This window comes from Anabrus simplex, chromosome 1, assembly GCF_040414725.1.
Source record: "Anabrus simplex isolate iqAnaSimp1 chromosome 1, ASM4041472v1, whole genome shotgun sequence".
In the NCBI taxonomy this organism is placed as follows: domain Eukaryota; kingdom Metazoa; phylum Arthropoda; class Insecta; order Orthoptera; family Tettigoniidae; genus Anabrus; species Anabrus simplex.
The window spans coordinates 1,319,537,449-1,319,557,826 of NC_090265.1; the positions used below are offsets into that span (position 1 = coordinate 1,319,537,449).

General features: G+C 35.1%; 1 protein-coding gene across 2 annotated transcripts in view; it reads right to left on the bottom strand.

Moving 5' to 3' along the window:
• LOC136858301 (fatty-acid amide hydrolase 2-B) overlaps window positions 1-20,378 on the bottom strand; it is a 366,694-nt gene that overhangs the window by 63,306 nt on the left and 283,010 nt on the right. For both annotated transcript variants that reach the window (XM_067137740.2, XM_067137741.2), the window contains exon 7: window positions 11,239-11,382. In XM_067137740.2, the coding sequence (XP_066993841.2) occupies window positions 11,239-11,382 (144 nt within the window). The remainder of the gene's footprint in view (window positions 1-11,238; window positions 11,383-20,378) is intronic.

The following is a 20,378-nucleotide window of genomic DNA, read 5'->3' on the forward strand; positions in this document are numbered from 1 at the left end:
TATTACCCAAAACCTAATACTGGGCCTCCTTAGAGTCAAAGGGATGTGACATATTTGGGGGCAAAAAGATACAAGTACATGAAATGTATTTAAAAATATTCTTGCATCAAATCCATTGAACAGGATTCAATTATAGTGTAGTTACATTTGCATTCATGGCTCAATAAGCGAATGGTTATTGTATAAAAGTTAATAGTGTTAATCTGCCGAGATACTAATGTTTATTTGATTCACACTCTTATCACCATAATGATTTTGAATATCACGAAAGTGTTGTTTCACTATTTACAAGTTATTCTGTTTAAATATTTTAAAACTCATAGACAGAGCTAATATGCCGAGATACTCGTTATAGTTACTGGATCTACATTTCCATACTCTTATAACAATAATGACTGAATAGCCGTAAAGTATGCCTTTGCTGGCAGGATGTAGTGTTTACAGTGCACTATGTCTTCTGGTATGGGCTAGAATAAAATAATTTGTTACTTTCATTGACCGGTCTCAGTCTCATCCTTGGCTTTGACAATATGAAAGTGACCGAGGTATGAACGATTCTAGTAACACCGTTCCTTATGCAGCCAGTCCCTGTTATGAATGGTATGAAAATATCGCTCATAGTGTCGGTTGGTGCATGCATTTCATTGGGCTTGGCAGATTGATATGTATTAGCAACTTCTGACTCAGTGAGGAAAGCAACGGGAAACTACCTCACTCTTCATTTCCCTACTATGACTCTTCAGTGACACCCAGGCTATCTATGACAGCTGTTGGTGGAGCTGTAGAGGATCAAACCAGCCTTTGGGCTGAATACCCAATATACACAGCCGTAAAGTGTTGCTTTCGATATTTGCAAGAGATTCTGTTCAGATCTAAATATTTTAAACTCATAAACAGCATTAATCTGACGAGATATTTATGATTGTTTCATCCACATACCAGCATAATGATTTCGAATGGCACCGATGTGTTGTTTCGCCATTTACAAGAGATTCTGTTTACAAAATTTAAATCTCATAGACAGATATAATCTGCCGAGATACTCCTATGCTTACTGGATCCACATTTCCGTACTATGATCGCGAAAATGATCGTGAATAGCACCATAGTGTTGCTTTACAAGGCAGAGAAATAGAAAGAATAGTCTCAACCAAACCTGGTTTTAGCCTAGGCCATGGCCCTCTTCATGTAACATCAAATAAAATCTTATACCAAACATCACAGTCAAAGAAACTTCAGCAAAATTTATAAATTACTTCCCTAGAAGTAATGTGCGTTAATAGGAGCTTTATTGTATGTTGTCGCACATCATTGCCATTATATGAGAAGCCAACAGTTGTCTCACTTACAGCAATACGATCTGACGTGCTTCTGCGAGTAGATCTCTCATTACAGCTATGCGATCAGACGCGTTTCTGTGTTCAAAATAAAATAAAAATAAAAAATCTCTTTATTTGCAAATGAGATGTCTACCTCGGTGGCAAATGGTACACTAAAATACATTATTGTCAAGCACTAAATTTTAAATTAAGAAGAGAAGCAGAAAATTTTCCTAGAATACAATATTATACAATTTACACTGACAAATTCTTCTATTAAACACACAGCTCATCCTTAATAAATTTATATTGTTTAAAAAATTCTACTTATAATATCTCATGTACTTACGAACATAGTCAACTCATATACAGTATGTGGAATTACTTCAAATAATACTATACAACTGGTATAAGATTAAAATTTACATTGCATTTATTTACCTATTTATTTTTTACCCATTTTGGAACCTAAGTAGCATAACGACCTGCTGCGTCTTAACCAGAGCCCCTTTTGCCACCACTTTTCAGAGTTCCTGAAGGGCCTTCACAGCTACTGTAGCGGTTCCAGGGCCATAGACCAGGGGATGGAATTAATTTCTTCACACACATTTTTTTATTTACAATAACCTGCACTGGTTGAATGCCCTCTAACATTTCATTTATTTTCTCTGTTGCTGTTTATTCTCTTCTTGTATATCTGTATAGATTTTGGAAAAGGAACAAACACTACCCCCTGGTAAATTGTTCCACTCCTTCACACCCTTCCCAATGAATGAAAATTTACCCCAATCGCTTCTGCTAAAATTCCTTCTAAGTTTATACTTGTGGTCAGTTCTGCCGATATAATTATTTTCCAACTGAAGCCCCTCACGGATATCTGCCCATGCTTCTTCTCCTGTATAGGCTCTATATAATCCTATAAGTCTAGTTTTCTCCCTTCTCTTACTTAAAGTTTCCAACCCAAGTTCCTCTAACATTCCTGATACACTACTTTTTCTCCTGAAATCCCCTGTTACAAATCTTGCTGCTTTCCTCTGCATACTATCTATTTCTTTTATTAGGTATTCTTGGTGAGGATCCCAAACACTGTTTGCATATTCCAATAATGGACGAACGATACTTAAGTTTCTTTTAATTCTTTCTTGCATCCTTTAAGTAGCCTCATTATGACATGTAACAATCTGTATGCTTTCCTAACAATGTCATCAACATGACCCTTCCAGTGCAAATTACTTTCAAATCTCACACCTAAGTATTTGCACTTGCCATCTTTTGGGATAACTACCTCATCCAAAGTATATTAAAATTCAGTTTTAAAGCTCCTGTTTGTAAATGTTGTAACAGTTGATTTGCCTCCACTGACCTTCATATTATTTTCTTCAACCCAGTGTTGGATACTCTCAAGGTCCCTTTGTAATTCTGAACGATCCTCAATGTTATTTATTTCGCTATAAACAATTATGTCATCTGTTCTCTTACAGCTTCACATTTCAGTAACTTTCATTCGTCATACACATTAATGTATGATTAGGAGCTTTATTCTGTGTTGTCGCAGTTCATTGCGTCAGCATGTTTTGATCCTCTCTCTCTTATATCGTTCCTACTTCAATTATTTTTACATGACTCTGTGACACATCATTTTGAAGTATGTACAATATAATTTGACACTATATGTGCTATTTTATAAGGTGAGGGACTTCAGAAAATGTGGAGCCTTTGTAATCGTTAGACCGAGCAAAGCCGGAGCGGGAAGCTAGTCTGGTATAAACATACACTGATGATGTTTCTTCGTCTTTTCAATTACGACAAAATCGTGGTCGTATTCTATGTAGGAATGGCCAGAAATCAGGAACTTACGTTCTGTTTCTAAATATGTATTCGTAATTATATACTTCCAGAACTTAAAAGATATTTTCGTTTTTGTTCTGGACCTGAGAATTATCGCTAAAAACCATCGGTGAGATGCTTCACAGAGGCAGAAATTTGTTTCATATACTTTACCAGATTTTGTGAGCCCCTTGAGTCCTCACTTTCACGCCGCATAAACATGGCCTGGTCAGCAAATTGATAGATGTTGAAATTGTATGTCCACAACTATCTCATGTAATAGACTTGACTAAAATTTAAGAATGGGGTAGGTGATATTTTTTCCAGATCAAATCATATCGCTTCAACTGTTGTAGGGTTTTCTTTTGCCAGCTGTTTTGTATCACTTTTATCTGATATTGCTTTCTCAGCTCGTCGCAAATGTAAGTTGTCTGTTTACCTTGCTTAATTCAATAACCTGAGGGTCGTCATTACTTATGACTTCATTCCTAAGTACGTCACAAGTGGGACATGTGTCGGTGCGGGGGTACTTAGAACTTAGATTGTAGCTCTTTAACGGGATTTTGTATTTGATTCTTCTTACAAAGCTCCAAGTAAAGTTCATGCATCTTATGAATATTGAGATTGCCACAAAGGTGTCTCGTCTTTGGATTCTTATGACGAGGGTAATGACTCGTGTAACTAGGAAAAGATTCAACATGTTGTTTCACCTTTCGGACGTTACTTTCAGTGATCTTATTATGAAGTACAGCATGTGTCTTCCTCTCTTATCTCTCGGGGATACACCTGCATATCGACTACACTTCAGTACATTGTCATATCGTTTTTGGCTTACGTCTAGAATTAAAAAACAATTGCACAGTATTATATCTTCCAGTTTCAGAACAACGCTCACACCTTTAATGCGCAAGTGCATAGTTGGACTTTTTTGTGCTGACTAAATTCCATACATGCATAAATGAATTATGTCTGGAGATCCCACGACCCTAATTCCCAAATGTATTTTAAAATGCCTTTCCTCCCTTCTTCAGAAATACTTTTCCTTCATATCTACAATTATGTTCGTATGGTTGGACATATTTTCTTTCTTCTCCAATCCGTTTTTCCCTACATACGCTTTTCCCATACCTCGAAGTTTCTTTGAACTCTTTCTGATCCAAGTCATCTCACAAGTACCATTTTCCTTGTTCTTTTTCCTTTAATTTCACTTTCTTCGGATGAACAGATACGTTAGTCTCTTGAAAATCTCGGCCTTGATCAGGGCTATCTGCTGCTTATGTCGATAAAAACAAACATTTCTTAATATCTAAATAAAATATGTAATCGGCTTTTATGAAGCGTATGTTAAAGTATTTCATTTCTATCAGCAATAATCTCTGCCTACCTCAAAATAGAATAAATGATGATTGATCTTTCCCATTAAAGGTGTATAAAGTGGATTAAAATCACATTCATAAGCTGAAGGAGAGAATTTTACATTCTCGAAACATATACTTAAGTGTACTTATGTATTTGATCGTTTAGATATATAATACATTTTTGAATTGTATTGACAAGGCGGACCTTGACATAATTAACTATAGTAATTAAGTCAGTACGGACCATTGGTGGCTATCATGGTCAAGCTACTAGATACTGCTTAGGCGATATACCCGAAAGAAGCGTCTCGGTATAACACTACGATAATACGACCTCATCTCGGTATAACACTACGATAATACGACCTGGCCAATCACAACGCATTCTCGCAGTATGTGTGAGTGTGTAGAACCGCTGTTATTCCCATAATCCTCTCGCTTTGACGATGGTGAAAACTAGTTTGTTTACGTTGAACAGCTGATGAGGGCTTCTATGATCGAATCGTTGCTTACGCTATTACGCAAGGCTGGGAAATACAAGGCCTCGCTGTTCGTGAAACTGGTTCCCGCTCGGGTTCGTGAAATGCATCGTTTTGCCACTAGGTGCGCGCTTCTTAGTCATAAAATTGCGCGGACGAAGTACTCATTCAAACATTCACGAGCATCTCAAGACGTATTTTTGTACTTTATGAGTTTTCTTGTGCTAGTGCGGGTGATTATAATTTAGTGACTGAAATGAATGACGTATTTACGTAATTATTTATTTAATCGTATGGTGATTTTATACAATATATATTTATATATACAAGGCAAAATCAAACTTTAAAGTCTATCCTTCTCAGCCATTCAGTTAAACCGGGTGTGAGAGCGAACAATTCGTCAGGAGTGCCAGGGTACGAATGAAGAGGACAGCGTTGGACCAGGTGCTCAATCGTCTGTTCTTCCAGGTTACAATCACACATTTGTGAACTGATCCAACCCCACTTGTACCTCAAGTAATTGCAACAACCGTGTCCAGTCCTTAACCTGTTGATACGGCACCAGAGATTCCTCGGTAGGCTTCTTTGTGGGATCAAGATGGTGGACACTTGTTCCCAATGTTTTTGTTGACCAGTCATGCTTCCAACTTTAATTTAGGTCAAATCCATCTGCAATGAGTTGCCCTGCAGTGATTGATTGCAGTCGCTGCAGTGACGGGATGACAGAATTCTTGGTGCAGTGGCAAAGAGGGTGATACAAAGATTTTCTTGGCTTCCCTTAGTAGAACTTGCTTCCGCCTTGAGTGAGGTGGAGTGATGTGACTCAGCACAGGTAACCAGTGATATGGAGTTGATTTGATGGTACCAGGAATGCAACGCATTGTATCGTTCAATTTAGTGTCCACTTACTTCACATGTACACTTTCCAACCAGACAGGAGCACAGTACTCAGCAGCCGAGTAGACAAGGTCGATGCCAGTTAAGCGTAGACAATCAGCAGAGGCTCCCCAGGAGGTACCACAGAGCTTATGCAGTTTGTTGTTTCTTGCGGCGACTTTATGAGAAAGCTTAGTGATGTGCTCTTTGAAATTCAGGGTTCTATCGAAAGTGACTCCAAGATATTTTGGGAAAGGATTGTACCTCAACTTTCGTCCATTGAGCAGAACTCTTAGGTTGTAGTTTGCAGCACGATTCACTAGATGGAAACAAGAGACTTCAGTTTTTGTTGTGCTGGGGATCAATCTCCACGTCTTAAAGAAAGTTGACATCTTCTTGAGGTCCTCCGTAAGAATTTGTTCACCGTCTTCAAAGTTATTGCTCTGTGCTACCAGTGCGATGTCATCAGCATATGAACTTATTTGATGTTGTGGTTGGTCAATCATGAATGTACAAATTGAATAGCAATGGTGATAAAACAGATCCCTGTGGTAGACCGTTATTTAGTTTTCGTTTGAGGCTTGTAGTGTTGCCTAGAAATACTTCGAATTGTCTTTCGCTAAGCTTGCTATATATTAGATTTACGATTTCTCGACTTGGTACAAATTGCAGTAGTTTGTAGATCAGTCCCTGTCGCCAAACAGTGTCATATGTACCTGTCAAATCGATGAAAGCAGCTGTTGATCTTAGTTGTCCTTGAAAACCAGCTTCGATATGTATAGTTAGGGCAAGAACTTGATCGGAGCAGCTCCGTCCATGTCTCAATCCAGCTTGTTCAGGAGGAGTAACAGCTTCAATGAATGGAACTATTCTGGTTAAGAGGATACGTTTAAGAAGCTTGAATATGCAACTAAGCAGTGCTATTGGTCGATAAATTTCGGATAAACTTAAAAAACATGGTGTACTGTAGTGTTCCTTACTGTAAATCAAAGGCCTCAAAAAGATGTGGTATTTAATTGCACAGATTTCCGAAAGACGAGGCACTTAAAAATAATGTGATTGGCAATTTCTCGTCAAGGAAATAGACTGGGATCTCTGTGGAAACCTGGTGTACATTCCAGTGTTTGCAGTAGGCATTTTAAGGATTCCAATTAGAGTATAAGCACAGCACTAAAAATCTTACTTCTGAACGTCATTCCATCCGAATTTCAAGTTTTTCCCGGACACAAACAAACACGATCACATACAGGAAGACCACATAAGAGAAAGGCTACATAATTGGGAAATGAAGCAAAACTCTACAAGACAATTGAACTTCGTGTGGAACCAACCATATCTACAGCCAGTGAAGAGAATGACCCTCCTCGTGTAATTATCAGTGAAACATTATACAAAACCACAGACACACAGTGTTCTATTAAACTTAAACCCTATTGCATTACAGCAGGTTGGAAACTGAAAATAATAGTCAAAAAATGTAGGAAACAAAGAGCACTTGTAAGAAGCAGAAACACTTCAAAAGAAAGGATGCATCAACTCAAGAATGAAAAAATTAACATTTACTTGATAGTCGACTAAATAAAATTACAGGAATAGCTGAACAAGGTGATTTGAAAGCAAATCTCCTGATTGAGCAGATTCAAGCTTTTTGTAAACAAAAGTGTAAATTCAGAGAGAATACAATAAAGGTTTACGTATTACTGTTCAACTGGTCATCCACAGGCTAGAGGTTTCTAAGATGTCTTAATATTTTGCACCTACTACACCAAACAGCTTTAAAAATTTACATCGGCCATTCCAGAGAGAGTCACGAATTACTTCCTTGGTACGAGCTCGTCTGATTGCAGAAAAGAAATCCTTACAGCACGATAATGAAGAAGAAGTTTCTCTCACCATAGATTACATGGCAATAAAATCAAGGCTGGTCTATGACAGGAATTTGGATATGCTTCTTGGAATGACTGATGCGGAGAGAGATGCTGTCGGTATTGAAAACAAACTTGCTAATAAATTGCCCTGCATTCTGTTCAACGATCTTTAAACACACTACAGGATTCCTGTGTCATATCATTTTTCACACAGCCCGACAGGAGATCAACTAGCCAAATTAAGATGCGAGGCTTTACAGGTTGTTGAAGACTGTGGATTCCAAGTCGTCTGAATTGTTAAGTGAATGCGGCCATGTTTCACTCCTTGTGTGGAAAGGAGGCAGAGCTTGTACATACCTATGTAATTCAGCACCCATTAGATTACAGCAGGCCTATATATTTGAGTTTTGACCCTAGCCATATATTAAAAATTTAAGGAATGAGCAGGAATTTTAAAGTAAATGGTAACGTGGTAACTGCAGAACACGTGAAAAAGCTGTATAACCTGCAAAAACGATTGGTAGTGAAACCTGTGCGGAAAGTAACTAGTACAGTAGTATATTCTACAAATTTGGAAGAGATTAATGTTGCAAGGGCTGAAGTAATATTCTCGACAGACACTACTGCTGGCCTAAGAAGTTTGGAGAAAGTAAGCCCAGAATAAATCGGTGACAGGAACAGCTTCAATGAAACCACAAATTTTCTTGAACCGTTTCAATCATGGCATCAAATTCATGATTATTTGCACTACAACAAAAATGGATCATAAGCAACATTCAGAACACGTGGTTTCTCCGTATCATAATTAGCTATACAATGGAGAATTTTCACAAGCACTTGTCACAAGATCCATGCAGAACATAAGAAGACATTCCAAACTTGTGTCTAAGAAAGGCGATCCTAGCGGTAGAACTGAAAACTAAGTACGGTGACCCTAATTCTCATTGCTCATTTCCCAGCCTTGTATAATAGCGTAAGCAACGGATCGAATCCAGCCTACTTATGCCATATACACTACGAGTTTTTCTTTTAACCTAAAATAGAATTAAGTTGATCAAAGTAATATTTAAAACACTAATACGAAATACAATAATGCCATTTTTGCGTTTAAGGTACTATGAATGATTTCAGGTTAAGTTACTAAAAAAATCGAGGCAGTGATTTTATTAGTCCTTGTTAATAATTATGGAATGTTTTCAGGTTAAGTTACTCAGAAATCCGAGTCAGTACTTTTATTAGTCCCCCTTTACAATTACGTAACTGATAGTTTGTATAAGGTGTTAGACTTTTAAAGCTTTGTTAGCAGAAATAATGAGGATTAGGAATGTTCTTTTACTTATCATAATTTAACTGATGAATTATGAAGGATTCTATGAGGTCAATCACCACCGATCTGCATTTAAGACTGTCTATACTTCGAGGAATTCATGTCAGTGCTTTTATTAGACCACATTTACAATTACATAACCTGTGGGTTTTTACAAGTTGTCGGAATTTTCAAGCTTTCTTGCAAAAATAATGGGGATTAGGGGTGTTGCTTTACACATTTTAATATAATTATTAAATTATGAAGGATTTCATCAAGTCAATGATCACTGATCTGCATTTAGTGCTGTAGCCCAGTTGGCAGATTCCCCATTGTTTTATCTAGTCTTTTCTTAAAACATTTCAAAGAACTTGGAAATCTATCAAACATTTCCAAGCGAACTTATTGACCACATGTTGAGGCAATTCAAACAAATTGCAAAAATTATTCAAACGAATGTATTGACCATATGTTGACATAATTCAAACAATTTTTCCCTCCATCTATACATACACAGTTGCTTATCAACTGTCATATTTACTACAAATCACAGCAGCCATACTTTTCGATAATGCATTCTGATTTGCCAGGTCATATTACCGTAGTGTTATACCGATACGCTTGTATATAAATAACAGTTTGGCACCATAGAGGTGTAAGTGCACAAGTATAATTTGCCTTGAAAGGTAATATAATTTTTCTTAAACAGTTTTTAGAAACCTCACCCGAAAGCAACACAGATCTATGAGTAAACTTCTATCCCTTTGCCAATAAGCAGTTTGATATGTCTATTATGCTCTGGGTCACTTATCTCAAATTTTCATATTTTTTCACTTACACCCCTTTGAGTGCAGCGGATATCCCTTCCAAATGTATTTATATGTTTGTTAAAAGTAAGTCATTTTATTGATTCAGCTTCGTGGCAACTGAAATTGTGACCAGGTGTTTGGCGATAGCCATGCTTACTAATTCCTACTTGAGACAAGTACCGGTACGTGTTATTTTTAGTGCCGTTTCTTATTAGTTAATTTGAAGGTGTCCTTCGAGGTTTTGGAACAAATGCTTCTAGTGAGTAGTCTCAACATTATGCATAATATATTCTTCATTTTTTCTGAGAGTTATTAATTGTCCAATATTTGGGAATATAAGAATAAAAGAAAAAAAGCACGTGGATAAGTAGATATTTATAGTAGTTTCTCAATGTCCAAATTCGTTTCAATCGACTCCTCATTAAAAGAACGGTCTTGTACAATACCACAGTTTAATAATGTGATTTCATGTCACTTACAGTATAGGTGCTTGCAACTTTCGAAGATTTGTTTAAAATTTTGAATTTTCTGGAACTACTTATAGAACAATCACCGGCCACCACTGATATAATCTGTAGTTACATGTTTTATTTTTTAGATATTTTATAAATTTTATTATCCTAAATTCGTTTCAACAAATTGAAGAACCTAACAGTTGCATAATGAAAGATTTTACATAAAGTATATTGTCCAAAATGGGAGAGAAGATACCGGACAAGAAGAAGAAATCTAGAGTTGAAAGGTATGTTTAGGACAAGAAAATAAAAGGCAGCATCAAGACATGGGTATGATATGGTATAAGAATGGAAAATCAAACGAGTGTTACACTTTAAGATTGAAGGAACTCTTATAACTTGGAGACAGACTGCGTAAAACGTGGGGATGTTAGGGCTAAACTAAGAAGACCGTAAATATAATAATAATAATAATAATAATAATAATAATAATAATAATAATAATAATAATAATAATAATAATAATATAATGTGGCTATTCCTAACCGAGTGCAGCCCTTGTAGGGTAGACCCTCCGATGAGGGTGGGCAGCATCTGCCATGTGTAGGTAACTGCGTGTTATTGTGGTGGAGGATAGTGTTATGTGTAGTGTGTGAGTTGCAGGGATGTTGGGGACAGCACAAACACCCAACCCCCGAGCCACTGGAATTAACCAATGAAGGTTAAAATCCCCGACCCGACCGGGAATCGAACCCGGGACCCTATGGACCAAAGGCTAGCACGCTAACCATTTAGCCATAGAGCCGGACTTCATAAAGATAAAGAAGTGATTATGTGTTCTTAATGGTATTCAATAATAAATGCAAGTTAATTAACTTCGAAAGTTCTCAGGTCATTTGACAACGCGTCAAATGAATTACATAATTAATTAAAGTAATTACCTTTTGTACAGGTATGGAGAACTGCTCTTGTAGGTACTTGGCAGCCTGACGTAGACGATCCTTCACTTCGATGTCCACCTGCAGGGCTGCCAGGGAAAAGCCAAAATCTTCCATGTAAAACGCTTTAATTTTATGCAGGTCAACCTGAAAGACGAGAGCGTCGCATTTAATTTCCTTTATTCTTTCTGCTGTAGTGATACTGGGGATATTGATAGTGAGGACATGATTTTATTCGCAGGATATCAGGCATTTATCAACTTTTTAAGATGAATTAGATTTAGTGGTATGTAACACTAAATGGTTAGTAGCATCACACCCTAGCAACCATTGTCCCAGTGTTGGATGACATTTGTAATATATCTAATCTATATATATATAATAAAATAAGAGTTTTGTCTGTACATGGCTCAGAATTTGAAAAGAATGGTATGTCTGTATCTGTCATGTCCACAGTAACCAGGAGATGCACTTTTTACTTTTCCGTAATTTCTGTCTGTCTGTCTGTCTGTCTATCTGTCTGTATGTATGTATGTACACGCATCACTAGAAAACGGCCAAAGAGAATTTAATGAAAATCGGTATACAAAGTCGGGGAATAAGTGGCTACAATCTAAAGTATAAATAACTTTACTCAGGCTGATAGAAATGGTAGTTTAGGGGAAGGCCTAAAATTTAATTTTCAAATATTTATGTGTTTAGTAGTCCTATCTTAATAAAAATTGGTATGAAAAGTAGAGGAATACATCGTTACAATCTAGCCTTTGAATAATTTTGTTCCAGCTGAATGATATGGTAGTTTAGGGGAAGGTCTAAAATTTAATTTTTAAATATTTACGTTATTAGTGGTCCTATTTCATTGAAAATTGGTATGCAAAGTCGAAGAATGAGCCACTATAATTTAAGCTATCAGTAATTTTATTTACACTGAGTGAAATGGTACTTTAGGGGAAGGCCTAAATGCAATTCTCAAATAATTATATTATTAATTGTCGTATCGATAAATACTACAGATAATTTATAGAGAATTAAATTTCCGACCATTTATGTCTTATACATTTTTACCGTACCGGCTATGATAACACAGATATTCATGAATTTGTATTTCTGTTCCTAAGTCCATATCAACGCCGAGCCACGATAAAATGGGTAAACAGAATTTAATGAAAATCGGTATGTAGAGTCGGGGAATAAGAAACTACAGTCTAAGCTATAAACAATTTTATTCATCCTGGATAAAATTGTAGTTTAGGGGAAGGTGCCTAAAATGTAATTTTTAAATACTAATGTTATTGGTCCTATCGAAAAGTACTATATAAAAGTTATAGAGAATACAATTTCCGATCATTTATCTTTCATTCAGTTTTACCGTATTTCAGAGTCGGAAGAAAACGAAAACGAAATGTAAAATACTATAATACCGAAAGTGCATTACACTGATCAACAATAACATTACATTGATCATTGTTTATTGTAATGTTCTTTGTCTCTTATGCTGCCTCTCAACTCCGATAGATGGGATTACTGCTGCGTACCGAGTATAACAGCCTGACTGAATGTTGGCAGGAAATAGCCGGGGAGTTAGAAAACTTTCTTCTTTAGCATGCCATTCCTCCGGTTCATACATTTTCTGATACAGCTGGTACGTAACACACTGGTTTATCATAGTATTTCAGCTATTCGATCCCTACTCTGACGCGCTATTTTGAATGAGCAATGTGCATACTTAAGGCAGAGCCTCACTTAGTAGTAGTAGTAGTATTATGGCCTGGTCTAGAATAACAATTTAGGCCTTTTCCAAATTATAGCACCACAATATTCACTAAATAACTCAAAATTCAACTCTGAAGAGAGCCGTTTCCGAAGAAAAGCTTCTTTCTCTTCACTTTTATTAAATTCTACATTCAATTTATTCCAAACTAGCAGTGAAGAGGGGGTTTCTCTTCTGGCTTGGAGGAAAAATTTGCCTTCAAGTCAGATAGATTTTTCCGCCGCCAGTGTAGTGAATTGATATTTTCCGACTCATCGGGCACTCCTAGGAAAAAGAAGAGTAATTGGGCATAGTTTTTGCCCTGGGAGTCTCCAATATTCGACCCTCTCCCCGCCGAAGAAAGCCGAAGAGTGGTCACGGATCAGGGCTGTCTGCGGTTTGGTCATTCCAGGTCTGGAACTTTGGACTGTTAGATAGGCAGCGTAGTCCTGTTCGTTAAAAGTGAAAAAATGTGTGGTGTTTCATTTGAACGAGTATTTCGTATTATGAAATCATTGCTTTTAATCGCGCCATTCCTATTGACGTCATTGCATGTTCATTTCAGTTGGGAAAACCGCTAAGACAGTCTTTCTGAGGATGTAAAAAGGCATTATAATGAAAACATCCCAACCTGACTGTGACTGATGGTATGAAATTGGGTCTACCATTACAGTGAAAATTCCCACAGTCTTCATATGAGAAAAGATATTTGGTGACTTCCCGTCGCGTTTCTAGGGTAACGTTAAGAGCTATACGTACAATTTAAGGCAATCTTGCTCACAACGTGTACACTACCTAACCTAGAATTCCGTAGCGAAGCACGGGTACATCAGCTAGTATATGAATAAATATACGCCTCACACTTGGGCGCCATTTGTAATATTAAATAAGTATAAATGAAATAATTAACTGAAATGTCCGGAATTTGGACGTCAGAATTCACCTAAATGGATCCTTCGAATTTTCATAAGAGCATTATTAGGCCTATTCTTTCTCCCAGGGCAGGAGCTATTTTGAAGCTGCGTACTTGTATATCTGCTTCGGGCAATCCGAAAACGATTAAGAAGGTAGGAACTGCACCTAATCGATATATATTGAGAGCGCCAGCACAATTTAGCCCAAATTAGCAAAACAGGAAAAAACGATAAGATTTAGTGAAAATTAAAGAAATATCAATGAAAAACACATTTTCACCACAAATTTTCCAACATCTAAAAATCAACAGTTTTTGCGTTCGTCGAGCCTGCACGAAAACTTGCAAAAAAAGAGAAAACATAAAAAATAACCCAAATTAGGAAAAACGTCAAAACCCTCTAAAAATCAATCATTTCGCGAAAATCTGAAAAGTTGCCCTGAACGAACCTGAACTCAGTGCCCCAGTGTTTTAATTGTAATTATAATATATTTTTATTGACAAAACGGATTTAAATTCAATTAAAAAGCATTGAATTAGATTGTATTTATCCTCCATTTTCCTTTTAACCAAGAAGGAGGAGCTATTTTGAAGCAGGGAATGGCTGGCAGATAACAGAAAACAGCTTCAACCGGAAATTTATAATGGCTGCCGGCAACCCGTTAGGTACTGGCATCTGAAGGAAATAATAATAAATATAAATACGCCATCTGTTACTTTAAGTAGGAACTATAAGAAGTTAGTCATCTATCGGATTATATAGGAACTACTAGTATTCCATAGTTATCTCAATTAACATATCCTGTTGGGGGCAATTTGTGGTATGTCACTGATAGCTGAGTGGTTATAATATTAACATAGTGTTCCCCACATTTGCGGTTCAAATCTACCTTCTTGCAGAAATTTCTGAGGTATATCCAATATTAACTAATATATATATATAACTAATATAACTAATAAATATATCTAACTAATACTCTTAAGTTAAACGCCAATCTTTGCCTGCCGTGGTAGCTCAAGCGGCTAGGTGTTGATATGTTTAGGATTCTTATTCTTAGAAGTGTCAGGGCCCACACTTCTCTGGTTCGAAACTCTATTCATTCCTTCAATCAAGAATTGAGTGAGAAAAGAGGAGGAGTTCGAGGAAAGAGAGAGATAATCAGTGGAAAATAGCTCTCCATGCTCATAAAGTAGTCTGAGATACGAGGAAAGGAGAAGTGGCCACTTCGGGGAAAGGAAAGAGTAAAGTGTAAATGTGTGAGAACCTCTGGCGTAGATGTAAAATATCGCAAGTTCATGAATGCGAAGTAAAAATCCCTTGGATACGACGAGGATTAGAAAACCAACGCTAGCTTCGAAAAGACCCAAGAGGGTTTTCCGTGGAATCACAGTTTTGCAATTTGTTTCCTTACGCTCGCTGTTATCTCTTATCTCTTCCGATCAACCCACTCACATATAAACTATTTACAAACTAGGAAGTTTGTGACTCGCGAACTATCACCCCTAAAATGATTATATATTATCACGCATGGGTATTTCAATATCCGGAGTGCATCACTTCGATTCTGAAAACAAGTATAAACTTCTAATATCTATAACGCAAACATTTATGGACCGATTTTAACAAAACAAAGTTTATTGCGCTTTATATTAATAAGCGCATTATATTAAAGAATAAACGTGTTATATTATATTAAATTATTATTATTCTGATATCTACACTATTTATTTAAAAAATCAAAACATACAGTAAGTAACTCAAGGAATTCTTTTAACTCCTTATTCATTTATTACTAAAAATTTTCAGTTACTACTCTGTGTTTAAAATCATGGGTTAAATTCTTTTCACCCCACGTAATTATTTAAGAACTGTGTTATCAGGAGTGTTAGCATTAAATGTCGCACAAAGTTTCATAGTAGTTTTCTGAGTTGTTACCACATTTCTTCGTCTAATCATATTGATAACATATATAGGATAATACGTAATGAACTCCCGAGGATTAACAGAAGGAACCGATTTTAAAGCAGTTACACATTAAGTTCTAAAAAGTCGTCGTAGGCTTAGATATAAGTCTTAGGAGGATTTATATTCAATAATCCTTCTGAAAATATCTCGTTTCTTCCATTTTTCACGTAAATGTTTTGAAGTTCAACGTGGTCAAAATTAGAAGAATCTACATCTTGGTTACCTTTTCTATTAGTTTGTAACATAACAAAAATAAAATACCACATATCAAATTGCATTGAATTGTAGTAATTTATAATATCTATTTCGGTTTTTTCAACTAATACCAGAAATTTCTTTTGTAGGTCATAGAATGATTGGGTATATTTGGTTCGTTTAACATTGTTGCCTTTTTTCTTGCTCATAAGCTGGTTCGTATTTAACACTTGGTATTCTTTTTTCCATCGAATTTACAGTAACTTTTCCCTTGTCAGGCCCATTTCCAGCGACATCAGCTCCTTCGGCAGTTTTAGTAAACCATCTCTATAAAGCATCTTTTGCATTTTGGCACCAAGTAAAGGTATCTGTTAAATCACCTTCCCACATTACTTCACTATAACCTTTAAAAAAAGCTACCTAAGAGTCTTAAGGATATAAGACCTCATTTCATTTTCCTGCAGTTTATTATTATTAATACAATTAACTTCATACATTAGATTATCACTCTAAGTGGAAGTTAGGCGATAAAGAACTGTTGAGGTGATATTTAGACCGGGCGAGTTGGTCGTGCGGTTAGGGGCGCACGGCTGTGCGCTTGCGTCCGGGAGATAGTGGGTTCGAATCCCAATGTCGGCAGCTCTGAAGATGGTTTTCCGTGGTTTCCCATTTTCACACCAGGAAAATGCTGGGGGTGTACCTTAATTAAGGTCACGGCCGCTTCCTTTAAAATCCTAGGCCTTTTCTATACCATCGTCGCCATAAGACCTATCTGTGTTGGTTCGACGTAATGCCACTAGCAAAAAAAATATTTGGATGATCAATTCGATAGATAGCATATCCTCGCTTCATTACAGTTACTGTTTACCATAATTAAGTGGGAAAATTTTCAATTAGCTTCACATTTGATTTTCCTACATAATTAGTATACCAGTTCAATCAGCATGAGCTGCATCGAAAGTAAGATACAAATAGGCATTGTATAAATCCAACCATCATCAACTTTAATATCTATTTCTACATCCTTGTTAGGTAAATTTAATTTTTTTAAAGTTTTTCTTTGATAGGAAATGACTGCACCAACAACCTTCTGCTTCATCCATTCATTTTTATTACAAAAAGTAATTTTAAAAATTTTCAAACGTTTTACAATATTTTTATTTCATCTCTAAAATTACTGTTACTTTTGCACCATTAAAATCTATTAATTCATCATGTTCATTGGTTATAGTTATTTTTAAGTTTTGAATTATATCAACAAATGAACAAAATATTGGATGTTTTAGTTTATAAATTATTGGCATACCAAATATTAAATCCGGTTTAAAAGAAGCAATAATATTTATTTCACGGTGAAAATGTTCAGCATCTTTTATAAACATACCATCAGCATAGTTAAAATGGATTTTATCATTTCGAAAGGAATTATTTTTGGCAAGTTGTGAGCAAGTGTTTTGGTTTTCGGTTCTACAATTTAGTTATTAAAACCTAAATTTGAACTAATACTTCTCTTTATCAAAATATGTTTTAAAATTACTAATTATTTCCAATGTGTTTAGAATTTTATTTTGTAAAATACTTATCTTGGGTTCTTGACTTTGAATAGCTTTATGTAAATTTTCTACATTATATTGCCCTGTTGGAATAAGTATTTCAGTTATCGTACCTGATACCTTTTCATAGTTTAGTTTATTATTATTGTTGTAACATTTGGACTTAAGAAAGTTGAATAAAATCCTATTAATCCAACTTTTAAAAATTCAACTCGCAGTGGAACCTTTAATCTTTGTTTCTAAAACAGATCATGTACCACTTAATTAACAAATTCTATTAATTTATTATATTTTATTATATAACAAATAATAAAATGAGTGAAAATAAAAAAGTAGATTGGGATCCAAATGTAATACTTCCTGATAAAAAATAAAAATAGACATAGAACTTTTAGCAAATTCTATTCGTTGTGGAATCATTGGCCTTAGTGGTTCCGGCAAAACAACTTTAATGACTGATAACTATATTTGAAAACTTGCGTGGTTAAACTGGAGTAAAATAAGTAAACTTTATATTTATTCTAAAAGTTTAGGTCAAAGAGAGTATCAACAGTTTATGAAAGAATGTAAAAAATGAGCAAAATCAGGGAAATCAGTTGTTCATTTTATTAGTGATGAAGAAAGTGTAGTTCATTTCGATGAATGTGAAGAAAATGCAGTTGAAATATTTGATGATTTTATATTAGAAAACCAAGATACTCTACGTGAATATTTTACTGGAGGAAAACATAAAGGCATTGATTGTTTTTATTTAGCTCAAACATATTCGAGAAAAGAAAACAGTTGGTTAGAGAAAACTTAAAATTTTAAACATATTCAGACAAGATGACACCAATTTAAATTGTATTTATAAAGAATTTGTGGGGGGAGATATGAAGTTAGAAGATTTTAAGGGTATTTGTAGCAAATGTTGGAATGAAGAATTTGATTGCATCGCTATTGATATGAATAGCAAAGCTAATGATAGCAGATACCGAAATAAAATTAAAACATTTCTACAAATATAAAGACGTTAACATTAACATAAACAATTCTACAAATATAAACGTCAACATAAACATCAACATAAACATGAATGTTAACATATTTTTTCTTAAAAATAATGCTTGCTCATTATGATGCTGAGGCTCTTAAGAAAGCGAAATAATATAGGAAGAAATTTGTAGAAACGAAAGAAGAATTTAAGAACGGAAAGGCAGCCTATAAGAGAATATGGGAAATATTAAAATGGATCAACCTGTTATAGATGCTGTTAGTGTTTTAGGACATGTTAAATAATACTGGTGAAATGTTATTAAAGCTATAGAAGAAAATAGAGAAGATGAAAAACAATTAAATTCCTTATAAAATGAGTATAAGGAAAATTGTCCTTCTAGTTCGGAAGATTCTGTTGTTATAGATGAATTTGGTGATAGTAATGGGAAGAAAGAAGCTTTAATATCAGCAAGAAAAGTCGGAAAAATGTAGAATCAGAACTTCAAAAATAAATTACTATATTCTATTAAACTCTTAGGACCAACAATTTCAAAATATTTACCTAGAATGAGTGATCCTAAATTTGGGTTACGTTATGATGTGGATTTCCGTACTCATTTTATAGGTGATTCAAAAGTTGAATTTGATAATGATATTATATTTACAGGTAATAATTTTAAAGCCACCATAGGCTTAATGTTATTTTTAACATCAAATGATATACCAAACGATGAAGATTACGCTAATTAAGACAGAACTGCGTTTGAACAAATGTTAAAAATGACAAATGCAATGCATCAAAATAATGATCCAAATAATACAAAGCCTAAAATTAGTGTTGAAAAATATAGTATGTTGATTAGTGATATATGGTATTCTGAAAATCCAAATAGAATACAAAGATCTGCATCTCTATCCACACCTCCTGGGTCTGGATTTGGTTTTGTTAATAATATTCAGACGCACCAATTGAATATCTTTGTGAATGATGTTAACATTTAATAGATTAATTGTTATTTATGATGAAGAAAATGCTGGAAATAAGGCTTATCACAATGAAAAAGTTGGAATAACAAAGATGCATATGAGTAAATTTAATGATTTTGTTATTAACAATCCTAAAGGAATTCTATACCTAATTAGATATTTAAATAGCATTCCTCATACATTCTAGAAACCAGACAAACAGGGAAACGGATTTATAAATTGGGCTTTAAATAATTTACCAATACCTGAAATGCATTTGCCTCTATATAGTTACTGTGGACTAAACTTGATGAAAGATTAGCTAGAGGAGATAAAGAAATAAATCAATTAGACGAAGCTTGTAAACAACATGATATTGCTTATACAGATCACAAAGATTTAGAACATAGACATGAAGTTGATTAACAATTACAATAAGCTCCAAAAGAAATAATATTGAGTAAAGATGCAGATTATAAGGAAAGATTAGCAGCAACAGCTCTTACTGGTATTATGTTCGTAAAAATAAAATTAGGAATGGGTATTGAAACAGATGAAAATCGTTGGTGTCTTTAATAATATACATTAATTTTTCCTTTCATAAATGAAGGGATTTAGTATTGCGCCGTCTCCCGCGTCCAGGATGCTTTGTGTCGAAGAAATCCACGACTAGGTTCGGTAGGCATCTCAGGGTAAAAGTTAAATAAATTTATATATATTCTCCTCTTTTTATGTGGATCCACATATAAGAGAATTACGATTACTCACGCCTTGGTTCAAAACGCATGCGTCTCCACCAATATTCGAACGTAACGATGAATATTC